Here is a 12447-nt window from a genome sequence, read left to right on the forward strand (position 1 = left end):
TCACCTATGACTTTATTGGAAGCTATCTCACACCTGGAAGCTGCTAGAATTGGCAAGCTGTGTTGTAAATGTAACTAGGGAATGGTACTGGTGTATCCAAGCCTCCACCTTTCAATATGAGACATCTGATCATCCCGAAATACCTCTTTCTCAAGCAGCTGGAAGAACCCAGGTAGTCACAGACTTGCTAGGAACGTTCCCACTCCACTGCTGCCCACTCTTAGTAGTGACAGTCACGTAGACATCATTGCCAAAGGTGTTTTCAATGACCACGGTGCGAGTTCCATCGGGGTTCAGCGAAGCCACTGACTGGATACCGCCACTGCCAGGGTATGTGTAGCTGCCACTGCCATTGAGGACAATTGCACCAGGGGGCATGAACTTGCTGAATTGCGCCATCATGTAGTAGGCTGTGTTGAATGTGTAGCCTCCGTTGTTAATGGTCACCAAACCCTGGCATGTCGCGCAGCCGCCAGTGGACAGATGCGGGCCATTCTGGGCGTTGGTTCCCAGAGTCCATGCTGCAACTCCTGAGGCCCAGTTCTGCAGGGGACCCATGGTGAAGTCGGCCGCCTGATTCCATGAGCCGGATGCGGGAGTCCAGCATTCGGTCATGTATTGCTTAACTCCAGGGTTTGTGTTGTGGAACTGGCTTAGTACTGTCCAGTCGACGTTGGGAGCGTAGCAGTGCCAAGCGACCGACTTGACGTACTGACCGGCCTGGTTAAGGACGGTCTGGGGGTACGATGTGACATCTGTGACAGGTGAGCTTCGTTTACTATTATATCAATGGAAACCACGTACCAGTGTTGTGGTCATAAGCCCAGATTTCAGTATCTAGCCCGGCGCTGGCAAGTGCTGGGCCGATGTAGTTTTGGATCAGCTGTGCCGACTCATAGTCGTAGACATACATGGTGGGATAACCGGCCGAGCTGTACAGCGGCTCGTTCTGGATAGTAATCGCGTCGACGTGGGCTCCGAGATTCTTATAGGCTTGAATGTACTTGACAAAGTACTGGGCGAATTGGCTGGCATACCCCGTACTACCGGTTCCACCACTGGTCAGGTATCCATCGTTCAAGTTGTTGTTGTTCGTATTGCCATCAATGACGCCATTCAGCTTCATCCATCCTGGCGCGCTCCAAGGAGAGCCGAGGATCTTGAGGTTGGGCTGCAGAGACTTCATTGTTGCCAGCATCTTGGCCATGGCCGTTCCCCGGTCGCCCAGATTGAATCCCGACAGTGACGGATCCGCCTTTCCACCATTGTCATCGTACGTGTAGGCTGGGTCGCCAGACAGATCGGATGCCCCAATGGTGTGTCGCATCAAAGCAAAGTTCGCGCCGGCAGATGTCATCAATTTATTGAGCAGGTCCTGCAACACGGAGGCAGACAAAGTGTTGAACGAGGAGACCGTGGCATCGGTGACAGCAGCACCAAACCCAACAATAGTCTGTTTGTGACCGGACGACGTGTCGTCAACGGTCAATTTCCAGGTTGATTCAGAGCCAGGGGTTCCTGCTCCTTGGACCGGAGCTGCTATGGCAGAGAGCTTATAGTTGCCGGCCGAGTTGGAACAGTATGCAGACGCAGATCCGGCTCGTTTCTCTGGTGTGGCATGGCTCAGGGCAGTCAAGCCAAGCAGAGCACCGACGGATATACGCATTGTCAAAGAGAAGGAAGTGCTTATCTTGCTCTGGATATTTCTTGGTGTCGCCAGAAGGTACTGCTTGAAAGACCTTCAAACAGACAGGCACAGTCAGGATTTTATACCCAGAGGCGGATTCATAGGCCAATATGAAGTCGGCACTTGCTTTTGGCAGAAATTAAACTACAATCCTTCCTCGAGTGCATTATTGGTCAGAACAATCCAGGTGCATCTTTAGGAGCAACACAAGCATTGACCGGCCGGAGAACGGGGCATGAGGAATACTACCCAGAGGATGAGGATACCACAGTATCATGGACTAATGCAAGCCTCAAACCTCTCAGAAACAGGCTCAGTAATCAATATGGTATTGATCTTCGGCCCTTGGTCAATGCCGACATCTTCAGACCCCGGACTTCATCTTGGCTCGGCTTAGCTCTGATACCTCAGACGGACTCTCGACTAACAAGGCAAAGCCTGCCCCGATAAACAAGCACTACATCTCCTGTCAGTAGTAAAATTATATCATAGCGGAACAGAATAAGCGCCATACCCCACCTTTCTTACATGTGTCCATCTTATGTGAGAATTAAGGATCATGCAGTGGGTATATTTGACAGTTCGGTTTAGTATGGAGTATGGAGTAAAGAGTAAAGAGTATGGAGTATGTACTATGGATTCGCCTGGAACAGGCTCTGTGCATCATCGGTTCTCTAAAAGAGAGCATAGTAATAATTATCATGACTTTCTTGAATGTTGAAATCCCCTGAAGAAGATGTCTAGCTCAGTCATAAGCTTCTACGGCATGAAACTAGCGCCCCACAGACGGCACATGAATCCCCCCGGCCCCCGCATCCACACCGTCTTTGTCTTCATCAAAGAGACCATTTTCCAGAAAAGGTAATGCGGAGATGACTTCCTCCAAGTCATCCTATTCTCCAGAAGACAAATGGTCTACGGAGTAATATAGTACCTTGCTCCCATATATGGGTGTCCATTACGGAGTACAACCAAGGAAGTAGATGGAAGAATTGTGTGTGCCTCAGGCATGCAGGCATTCGCAAGCTGACTACCCAATATGGTTAGCTCCTGGTTTTGCCGTGCCCCTCCGATGTTATTGCGTCAATCAACCATAGTCAAATCATCGGAAATACACTCATTTCCATCCTCAATTGACAGCCAAAAAGCCAGTTGATTCAATCAATCTTTACAATGGCGTCCATTCTACCCCGCACAGGCTTGAGAGCCCTTTCTGCTCTCCCCAGAGCCAGCCCTGTCTCGCGAGTGGCTTTCTCCCGCCAGCTTCCACGCGCCCAGCTCCTCTTGCAGCCCTTCGGTCGCAGATTCCTTGCGACTGTTCCCCAAGAACAGCCTCGCCTGCGTCTTGGTTCTACTGGTAATTTAGTCTCTATCGTTCTTTGTGTGTAACCATCCTGCTAATATATATTCTCTGTCTTGTAGCTCCGAACTTCAAGGCGCAGACCACCCACGGCGAAATTGATTTCCACGATTTCATCGGAGACAGCTGGACCATTCTCTTCTCTCATCCCGCCGACTTCACCCCAGTATGCACGACAGAACTCGGTGCCTTTGCCAAGCTGAAGGGCGAATTTGACAAGCGGGGTGTCAAGATGATCGGCCTGGTAGGTAGTTCTCTCAATTGCAACAGGGTACCATACTCATCGATCATTTATAGAGCGCGGACGATCTCAGCTCTCACGGTGACTGGGTCAAGGATATCAACGAAGTCGCATCGACCTCGGTTCAGTTTCCCATCATTGCCGATGCCGAGCGCAAGGTCGCATTCCTCTATGACATGATTGATCAGCGCGACCTGGACAACATCGCCGAGAAGGGCATTCCTTTCACCATCCGGGCGGTTTTCATCATCGACCCTGCCAAGAAGATCCGTCTGACAATGCTGTACCCTGCTACCACCGGCCGTAACTCCGCCGAGGTCCTGCGTGTCATTGATGCTCTGCAGGCGGCAGACAAAAAGGGCATTGCCACTCCCATCGACTGGACCGTTGGCGAGGATGTCATCGTCCCGCCGTCCGTCTCGACCGAGGATGCTAAGAAGAAGTTTGGCAATGTGCGGGAGATCAAGCCCTACCTGCGCTACACCAAGTTCTAGGTGGCCTCCGACGCATTTCCGGTCGGTACAAGGCGATCCGGTAGATTTGTAGCAACAATAAAAGTTTCATTATACAGCGTGATATGTCAAAGTAGGCTTGCTATGAGCACTGCTTCAGCTCTCCCATTTTAGCACACCAATTTCTCGCTTCACTGGCAATGAGGATAGGTCGCTCCTTCAACACGCATTGAGACAACAGCTTCGGAACTGTAAATTCAGTCGATTGAACCAATGCCGTGTCGCTGGCGTTCTCCACTGCTGTGTGCTGTCTCACTAATCGCTAATGGCTGGCCAAGTCAAGGCCAACTCCTGGCCTGGCAGGAAGAAGTGGCACAACCCGTTTCCGGACCGCAAGCGGGCCAACAGTCTCACAACAGTTGTCATCACAGTGGAAAGGGGCTTATGCGGCAGAGTACTTAACAGGCAACGAGTCTCAGTGGCCTTCGCAGCCCCGATTATAGTTTGATTTGCAGATTCAAAGATGCCTGCAACCAATAGCAATAGTTCAGTGCACATATACCGTATCATTGAGCAAACCAGGCACATACGTCTGGACGATGCATCAAGTAAGACGGCTCCAGCTGGTATCCGGGATAGGAGAGAGCAAAGCTGAGTATTCCACAGGAAAGATTGCGTCCAACATTGGACCACTTTTTCAAGTCAGAAACCTGATCGATGTTTTGCGAAACCTTGGCCACGTCCGCGAGTCCTCTGCTCTAGCCGATGTGCTTCGCGTGTGCACCCAACCGCACGATCTCGGCGGGCTGGGTCTGGACGATGCCAGTGACTTGACAGAGCAGCAAGAATCAGAAGTTCTCTTCCTCGCGTCTGCCTGGCTGGAAGCGCTTAATTCGGAGGATAGGTCCAGATCGATGCTTGCTCCGCTGCCATCAAGACCTCCAGGTCGGCGTGGGATGACTCTAAGCGAGAAAATTTTCGCGTTGCACGACGTGGCTCATAGGGGTTGGGTGGCTCCTGGAGATTTGATTCGGGTCGATGTCGATTGGGTGCTTGCGTCGGAGGCATCATGGGCCGTGAGGATTACCATAATGATTTCTTTTCCGCCGCCGCTAAGGCAGCTCATAGGGCATGGAGGCTACGTACAACGATCTAGGCAAGCCGGGGATTCACCGGAACGATCGCTTCTGGCTCGCCGGTGATCATGTCGTAGATCCTCGAATCAGAGACGTTCCGAAGGTTCGCGCGCTCATTGATGCAAGTGAGAGGGCAAAACGAGCGTTCAAAATGACCGAGTACCAGGGAATGAACGTTGGTCAACATAAACAATAACCCAGGCAGATGCTGACATGGCTTAGTATACTATTCTCCACATCGAGTTCTACAGGAAAAAAGCGCAACCTGGCATGCTGATCATTGGCTCCGACTCACATACGTGCTCCTCTGGCGCATTGGGATGTCTGGCGATTGGACTCGGGGCAGCAGATGTGACTCTCCCCTTGGTAACAGGAGAGACGTGGTTCAAGGTTCCCGAGTCCATCAACATCCGCCTCTGGGGGGTACCTAAGCCTGGAATCGGCGGAAAAGATGTTATCCTATACATTTTGCAGCAGCTGAAGAGGAATACTGTCGCTTCGGATAGGATCGTCGAGTTCTCGGGCGCCGGTGCGCAGTATTTGTCGGCGGATGATCGGTTCGCTATTTGCAACATGACAGCGGTACGTCAATGCAGTTGAAGCCTTTATGCCTTGCTTATTGAAGAAGGAACTTGGTGGTATCACCGGGGTATTTGTGCCTGATCAAATCACGCGCGACTTCGTGGCCAACAGACACTTACAACGACACAAGAATCTGACCACGTACTTCCGACCCGACAGCGATGCGCAGTATGCCGCAGAACTCGACGTCGACCTTGGAAATGTTCAGTCATTCTTTGCTCGATACCCGAGGCCAGATGATGTGGTTCCAGTCTCGGATAATGCAGGATTGAGGTTGGATGGTTGCTTTATTGGAGCTTGCACCACAACCGAGGAGGACCTCATCCTTGCTGCTCTTGTACTGGAGCAAGGTCTGAAGAAAGGCTATCGGCCGGTTAAGCACGGCAAGAGGAAAATGGTGCCGGGGTCATTGCCGATCCTGCGCAGACTACGCGAATTATGCCTCACCGGTGTCTACGAAGCGGCGGGTTTTGAGATTGGAGTACCAGGCTGCAGCTATTGTGTTGGCATGTCGGCAGATCAGGCAGCTCCAGGAGAAGTCTGGCTCTCATCCCAGAACAGGAATTTTGAGAATCGCATGGGCAAAGGTTCGTATGCGTGCCGCTTAACAGCATTCTTTAGCTGAAGGATGCAACGCAGGGTCAGTAGGGCATCTAGGCTCTGCCGCAACTGTCACCGCATCCTCATTCGAAATGAAATTGACCGATCCTCATGACTTGCTTTGTGGGATCAATTGGGAACGATGGATATCCTTGCGTGGGTCCTCTAGACCGACAGCGAACACCGGAGCGGCTTCTCGTCTGACCTATGTTGAGCCGAGCGGCTCTCCTGCTCTCTCTCATGTGAGAGCTGAATCAAGTGTTTTCTCCGGATACACGCAAGGACCTCCTTTCCCTCAAACTCTAGGTGGCAAGGTCCAGCTGCTAGGCGATTTTATTGACACAGATGCGGTATGCTCAAATTACTCGTATTCTTTTGTCAGGCTGCGTCTTGCTGATACATCCATAGCTAGCACCGGCTGAATTCTTGATGGACATGGAAACTAATGAGCAGAGTGGTCTGCATTGCCTGCAATACACCCATCCCGTGTTCCGTCAACGAGCTCAGGAAGGCTTCAACATCGTTGTGGCTGGTCAGGCCTTTGGTTGTGGATCCTCGCGCGAACAGGCCGTCATGGCATTGCTTGGTGAGTGATACCACTCCCACACATACCTTTGCTAATGCGCATGTCTCAAGGCTGCGGTATCAAATGTGTGATCGCGAAATCCTTTGCCTTTATCTTTCAACGGAACATGCCCAATCTCGGCCTATTGGGCATTACCATGCCTAATGAGTCATTCTACGCCGCTGCCAAGGATGGATCGGAGATAATAATTGACCTCCATGCGCGCTTCATTGACATTGATGGACTCCGGTTTGGATTCGAGTTGAGTCAGATGGAAGAAGCACTCTTCCGCCACGGTGGCATTACTTCTGCCTTTCGAAAATTCGGGAAAAGACTCTTCGAGGAGCTCACGGCGGCAAAGAATGGTCGGACAAGTCACATGGAGAAAGACTGCCATATACCTAGCGCGCTGCAATGGTAACGAGGACTGTCCTAGCTCTGGGCTGCAGCGAGCCCAGGCTTCAATATGGCTCAGCTTCGATATGGCTCACTGCCTGTAACGTAGATTCCTCACGGGCCTTTCTCCCGTAGCCTTGACCCATCTCATTCATTTGACCTGTCTACAGCCCTAGAAGCAGCTAAAGTAGTGGCTTTGCCACCTGAGCGTATCACATTCCTTTCCTTTCCTGTTATCGACAGATAGTTCTCAAGAGAAGCCACCCAATGAACTTGACAGTATAAATGATATTACTTTCTTGAGCGTCTCTTGCTGATTTCAGTATTGTTCTCCACACACTGAGGGTCAGCCTAAGGGAGATGTTTTTGAATTGTTTTGGGTATCGGATCGGTCCAGCCAATCAACGGTCGTCGATGACATCTACCAGAGACAATGCTTCTGATGAGGATTTCTAAAGTTTAACGCTGGCATTATTTGACAGAAGTTAATAGTTCAATAAGTTTTTGTTGTTAAGACTTTTTCTTGCATCAGACAACCTATATGTGTTCGATAAATCGCTTGACTCCGAGAGTCATCACAATAGCCACTCCGACGCTTGTCCCATCCTCTCCCATCAGCATTAGAATGACACATTCCAGCACAGTGGCTCTACATGAGGTCAAACATGAAGATATACAGGCAAACCAACCCTCTTTCAGGACGCTAGCCATACCTGAAAGTGAAGATGATTGGAAAATTCGTGAGAAATATCGCCCCTTTCTTCTGAATCCCCAACAAGCGGCCGAGGATTGGGCCAATCGCTTGGAACTCGACACCGTGCTGGACATGGCTGCGGAGGATCTCAAGACGACTCAGAAACGTATCAAGGTTTTAGTTTTGTACGGTTCTCTGCGAAAAAGGTATGGATCTGTTAACGCGGAGTATTCGTTTCAAGCATCCGCGGCTGACACTACCTGCAGATCGTACTCAAAGCTTGTGGCCTTGGAAGCCAGTCGAATCCTCTTCCGACTCGGCTGTGACGTCCGAGTCTTTAATCCAGAGGGCCTACCGGTCAAGGACGACGTCCAGCATACGCACCCCAAAGTCCAAGAGCTGCGCGAACTGAGCACATGGAGCGACGGTCATCTCTGGGTGACCCCCGAGCAACACGGCAACCTGGTAAGCTCTTCATCACACAACGTCTTCCAGAGCACTACTGATTCCTGCCAGACTGCCGTCTTCAAGAACCAAATCGACTGGATTCCCCTGTCCACCGGCAGCGTTCGACCCACTCAAGGCCGCACCCTGGCCATCGCCCAAGTATGCGGAGGGTCCCAATCGTTCAACGCCGTCAACTCGCTTCGGATCCTGGGACGGTGGATGCGCATGTTTGTGATCCCGAATCAAAGCTCAATTCCAAAGGCATACACGCATTTCCCGGATGCCGGTCAACCGGGGGACTATCACCTCATGCCCAGCGGAAACCGGGACCGTTTGGTCGATTGCATGGAAGAGTTCGTCAAGTACACTATCTTGATGCGGCCTCACTTTGATCTCTTCGCGGACCGATATAGTGAACGCGAGGAAAGGCGATTGAAACAAGCGGCACAGGCGGCCTAAAGCGGGGCCTGCTTCCATATAGAAGAGGATAAAGGTACAGCCGCCCTCAAGATGTGAATTGACATAGACCTTGACCTTGGACTCAATGTCCTTGATATCACAAAGGGTTATACCCGAGTGGCCGCCGAACGAATGGGGTCTCAGGAAACATTAAGCCAGCAGCCCCGGCATAGAGAGCAGCAAACGCGCAGACGTCGTAAAGGCCCTCCACATATATTCAACCAGACGGCTGCCGCAGGGTGCTCCCTAGGAAGTTTGGGAGAGATATCACAAGGAAGGAGTGTTAGAAAGGAAAGACCAACATGATCGAGACGTTGATTCGCAATCCCGCCGCAAACACTACCTAGCACCTTCATCTGGTCCCTCAGACCCTATGCTCGTTTGACACTGCCCTACAGAAGCAAAATTTCGAATGTAACAAATTTAACAAATGGTTAAACATGAATAATAAGATCAAGTACTGGTATCTCTTGCAAACATAAATAGACAAATCAAAGATAATCATCAATCATCAATATCAATCCCACATTCCTGCAATTACGACCGCTGTTCTTCGCTGGACGAGCCTTTGAACCAGTTTCCAGCACTCTGAAATCCTCCAGAGATGGAATTTCCCACCGTCTGAGCCCCAGAGGTGACACTTTGGCCAGCACCCTTGGCCTTTTCCACCACGGGATCAGTGACGCCGCCGAGCGGACCGCCATATGAGCCGTTCTCGTCCTTGCCTTTTCTCTCGGCGCGGTCGATCCCTTCTTTAGAGACCATGTTACCGATGGGAGCAAGGAATCCGTTCTCACCGAGCTGGTTGCCGACCAGATTGTTGACGTCGTCCTGCACTTGGTCGACCTGTTTGATGCCGGTGACTTTGGACTTGGAAAGAGTATCTAGTCGAGCTCGTGTATTAGTCTATCAAATGCTCAGGGCATAATGATCCAATACAGGGATAGAAAGGGACATTTTCTTACCCTTTGCGACGTATGAAGCCTTGTTGTCGCCCTTTCCGAACCATTTAAGGTACTGCTCCTCAAGCCACGGCATCCATTTCTCATATTGGTCATAGTATGCCTCTTTCACCCATTCGCTAAAAGTCTGCTTCTTCTTCTGATCCTCGGTGAGGTTGTCATAGAAGTGTCGCTTTTGCTCGTCCGTATGGGTCTCAGCACCGGTCTTTTGGTCAAGGTTGTCCATGGTAGTTGCTGTTTTCGACGGAAATATGAGCTTCTGAGTCAGTGATGAACTTGACGATAAGAGTAATTTTGTTCCGAAAGACAGATATTATCATAAGAATAAAATCGCGATAGCCTTCTATATAACGCTGGTCTGGGTATGGCTGTCAGCCACATGGTGATCCGAAACCATGACGTGTGTGGATCCCCATAAGAATCAATCACTGCTCGACCCTTGCTGGATTGCGTACTCACAAGGTCAAAGCTCCTTTCCTTAGTATCAGGGATGACATCTTGTTGGGTTTCTAGGATTGGCACTTTCTTGGATGGATATTTGATGCGATGATGCCACGCGGGCCCTGACGTCATTGCGCCCTGTCTGTGGAATCTCTCGAAATGACCCCTCGCGATGATATGACATTGATATACACAAGGTCTGACTTCCAATGATGTTAATAAGCTTATATTACAATAGTTTATGTTGATGTCACGTTGTACTTAGCATTACTGAAGTTTAATAATGTAGATGCAAGCGTGATCTTCGATAGTCTACTTATAACATTACTCACCCGCCTAATATTTCGTCTGGAATTTGGAAGAAGCTGTCAACGTGGGGAGTATGATCTCGTCATTGCTTCTAATATGAGAATAATTTACATTGTGATTCATGAAGAATGCTGCTAATTACTGTGTAGGTTTTATATGCAACCTATGTTCTGCTGGAAACACTTATTAGTATTATGGCTTTACAAAAACATAGGGCTGCCTCTTCTTGCAGGAACTCTCACTGGGCAAGCCATTGCAATCCAAGGTTAGTGGACGATCACCCGCACACAGTCACAGATATCATTCCTTGCTTGGCCTTGACCACGCTTTCCTGAGACCCCAACCAAAACAGACTGGGAGCAGTTCCTGCAGATGTGCACGAATGTCCAGACTTTGCAACTGGCCGCTTTCCTTTGGGTTCCACTTCTGGTTTTAATGGACTCAAAAAGGATCCGCATGCGGCCTTGGCCCTGGGAGTAGCTTGGACCATCTGCTTGGAGTTGGATATGCCTGCCTACTTATTGGGTTCACGAAATCCTAGTCTTGAGTCAGGTGCCCTACACGAGGTTTCGTAGAGGGGTTACGATTATTATTATTATGTTCTTCAGGTTATTGTGGCAATAGACTGCATGGAGCCTCCTAGCTAGTGCTCCCTATTCTACTTTATTGTATGTTGATCGTGACAGAAACAAGCAACATCCTCACCAGTCCAACTGATGTTCAGTTCAACATTATGCCTTTGGCAATCAACGGAAAGATTTTCTTTTTCTTCTCCCGCAAGGTAGGCAAGACCCTTAGAGAGCCTACTGGGTTTAATCTATCATTTTCAACTGGAACGATGGCTGCCGGGGATCCAATTTATGGGCTAAGATAAAGGGTAAGAAAAAGTACCAATAATCCGAAGCTGCGTCAAAATTTCTGCTGCATCATATTCACAAACGGCACTGAACTCTGCAGTACATCACAGAACCAATAATGCACCTCACACGAATGTCTCGGACTCTAGTTGCTTGGAAGATGGCTGTAGCCGATCTCTGGTACGGCCTCAAGCTCATTCTCTGATGGCCATACTGTCTTTTTGCCTCGCTGCCTTTTGGCTGAGTCCGGCTTCTCTCCGGCATGAGTTGCGCGCACCAATTCAAGGTTGTCTTCCCCGCGAACATAACCATGACTTGCGACATGAGTCCCACGACGGAGCTGGTCCTCGTCTTTGTAGCAAAGAGTCACGTGTGGACCCAAAGGATCTTTCTGGTGTATACCATTTATACTGGTCGTATCATGAACCTCGGACCTGCAAATTTATCAGGCATCAGCTAGCATTTGGTAGGGGCTTAGGGAATAAAGAACGCCAGGAGTATCGTTTCGCCCGAAATCAGACTGTGTTCGTACCTAATAAGAACCGCCTTTGGGTAGAGCTTTCTGTCTCTTGCTATTTGATATGCCAAAGCCACAAGCTTGCGCAGTCGGTCTTGATCTTTTGGGACCATGCCCCGGTAAAAGTAATATTTTACCATGTTAACCGTAGACATGTTTGCTTGGATGGTGTCTCGAATGCGGTCTGACGCTGCAGAGGCAATATTTTGAAGCTTTGAATAAGGTGTAATAGTTCTAAGATGCAGCTGCGTTGCATTTCGTCCTAGGCTGTGTCTGCTTTTATAGCCTTGCTAATAAGAAAGCCACCGTCTATCTCCGACGACCATATTGTTATTGGCAATCGCCCAGGCCTTACATGGCCAATGCAATGTCTAGAGCGCGTAAATTTGGTCGAATAATGATTTCGACATCTCAGCAAGGATCGGATAAATAAGTCTAGGCGCCAGCTCATCTCCTAGGGAGGACATAGAAGCCCTAACCGTTCTCGTTGTGTCAAACCCTGGTGTGTGTTGATTATGAAGAATGTGTTTGGATATAGGGGCGCGTCTCTTCCGCTGAATGTTGGCTTGTCAGCCAATAGATTTAAATAATTGATTACACTGGCCAGGCCAATCATGGTCGATGGCTATGCGGGAACTGCCCCACTGTTTCTGGGAAGTCACGGGCAATTGGCAAAAAGTATTTATATTTACTTCGGCGACAGCCTGCGTACCTTTCAATCATACCCAATCATTCATTAGGC

General features: G+C 49.7%; 5 protein-coding genes across 5 annotated transcripts; 3 read left to right on the forward strand and 2 right to left on the reverse strand.

The window, feature by feature from the left end:
• Positions 1 to 150: 150 nt before the first annotated feature.
• On the reverse strand, positions 151 to 1666 carry Aud_009419 (glycoside hydrolase family 30 protein; the record flags this gene model as incomplete). Its single annotated transcript, XM_043294272.1, has 2 exons — positions 151 to 755; positions 805 to 1666. The coding sequence occupies 2 exons, from the start codon at positions 1664 to 1666 to the stop codon at positions 151 to 153; spliced, it is 1467 nt and encodes a 488-aa protein (XP_043150207.1).
• A 1194-nt stretch (positions 1667 to 2860) lies between these two features.
• On the forward strand, positions 2861 to 3782 carry Aud_009420 (peroxiredoxin; the record flags this gene model as incomplete). The annotated part of the gene is made up of 3 exons (XM_043294273.1): positions 2861 to 3044; positions 3110 to 3291; positions 3345 to 3782. The coding sequence occupies 3 exons, from the start codon at positions 2861 to 2863 to the stop codon at positions 3780 to 3782; spliced, it is 804 nt and encodes a 267-aa protein (XP_043150208.1).
• Positions 3783 to 4263: 481 nt separating this feature from the next.
• Positions 4264 to 7044, forward strand: acoC (aconitase family protein; the record flags this gene model as incomplete). Its single annotated transcript, XM_043294274.1, has 8 exons — positions 4264 to 4348; positions 4407 to 4816; positions 4869 to 5051; positions 5099 to 5458; positions 5505 to 6045; positions 6098 to 6408; positions 6467 to 6644; positions 6695 to 7044. The coding sequence occupies 8 exons, from the start codon at positions 4264 to 4266 to the stop codon at positions 7042 to 7044; spliced, it is 2418 nt and encodes an 805-aa protein (XP_043150209.1).
• A 600-nt stretch (positions 7045 to 7644) lies between these two features.
• Positions 7645 to 8619, forward strand: arsH (putative arsenic resistance protein ArsH; the record flags this gene model as incomplete). Its single annotated transcript, XM_043294275.1, has 3 exons — positions 7645 to 7919; positions 7980 to 8178; positions 8230 to 8619. 3 exons carry the CDS (start codon positions 7645 to 7647, stop codon positions 8617 to 8619), a joined length of 864 nt encoding a protein of 287 aa, XP_043150210.1.
• Positions 8620 to 9156: 537 nt separating this feature from the next.
• Positions 9157 to 9807, reverse strand: Aud_009423 (uncharacterized protein; the record flags this gene model as incomplete). The annotated part of the gene is made up of 2 exons (XM_043294276.1): positions 9157 to 9503; positions 9585 to 9807. 2 exons carry the CDS (start codon positions 9805 to 9807, stop codon positions 9157 to 9159), a joined length of 570 nt encoding a protein of 189 aa, XP_043150211.1.
• Positions 9808 to 12447: the final 2640 nt, after the last annotated feature.

This window comes from Aspergillus udagawae (assembly GCF_001078395.1).
Source record: "Aspergillus udagawae IFM 46973 DNA, scaffold_7, whole genome shotgun sequence".
Lineage (NCBI taxonomy): Eukaryota > Fungi > Ascomycota > Eurotiomycetes > Eurotiales > Aspergillaceae > Aspergillus > Aspergillus udagawae.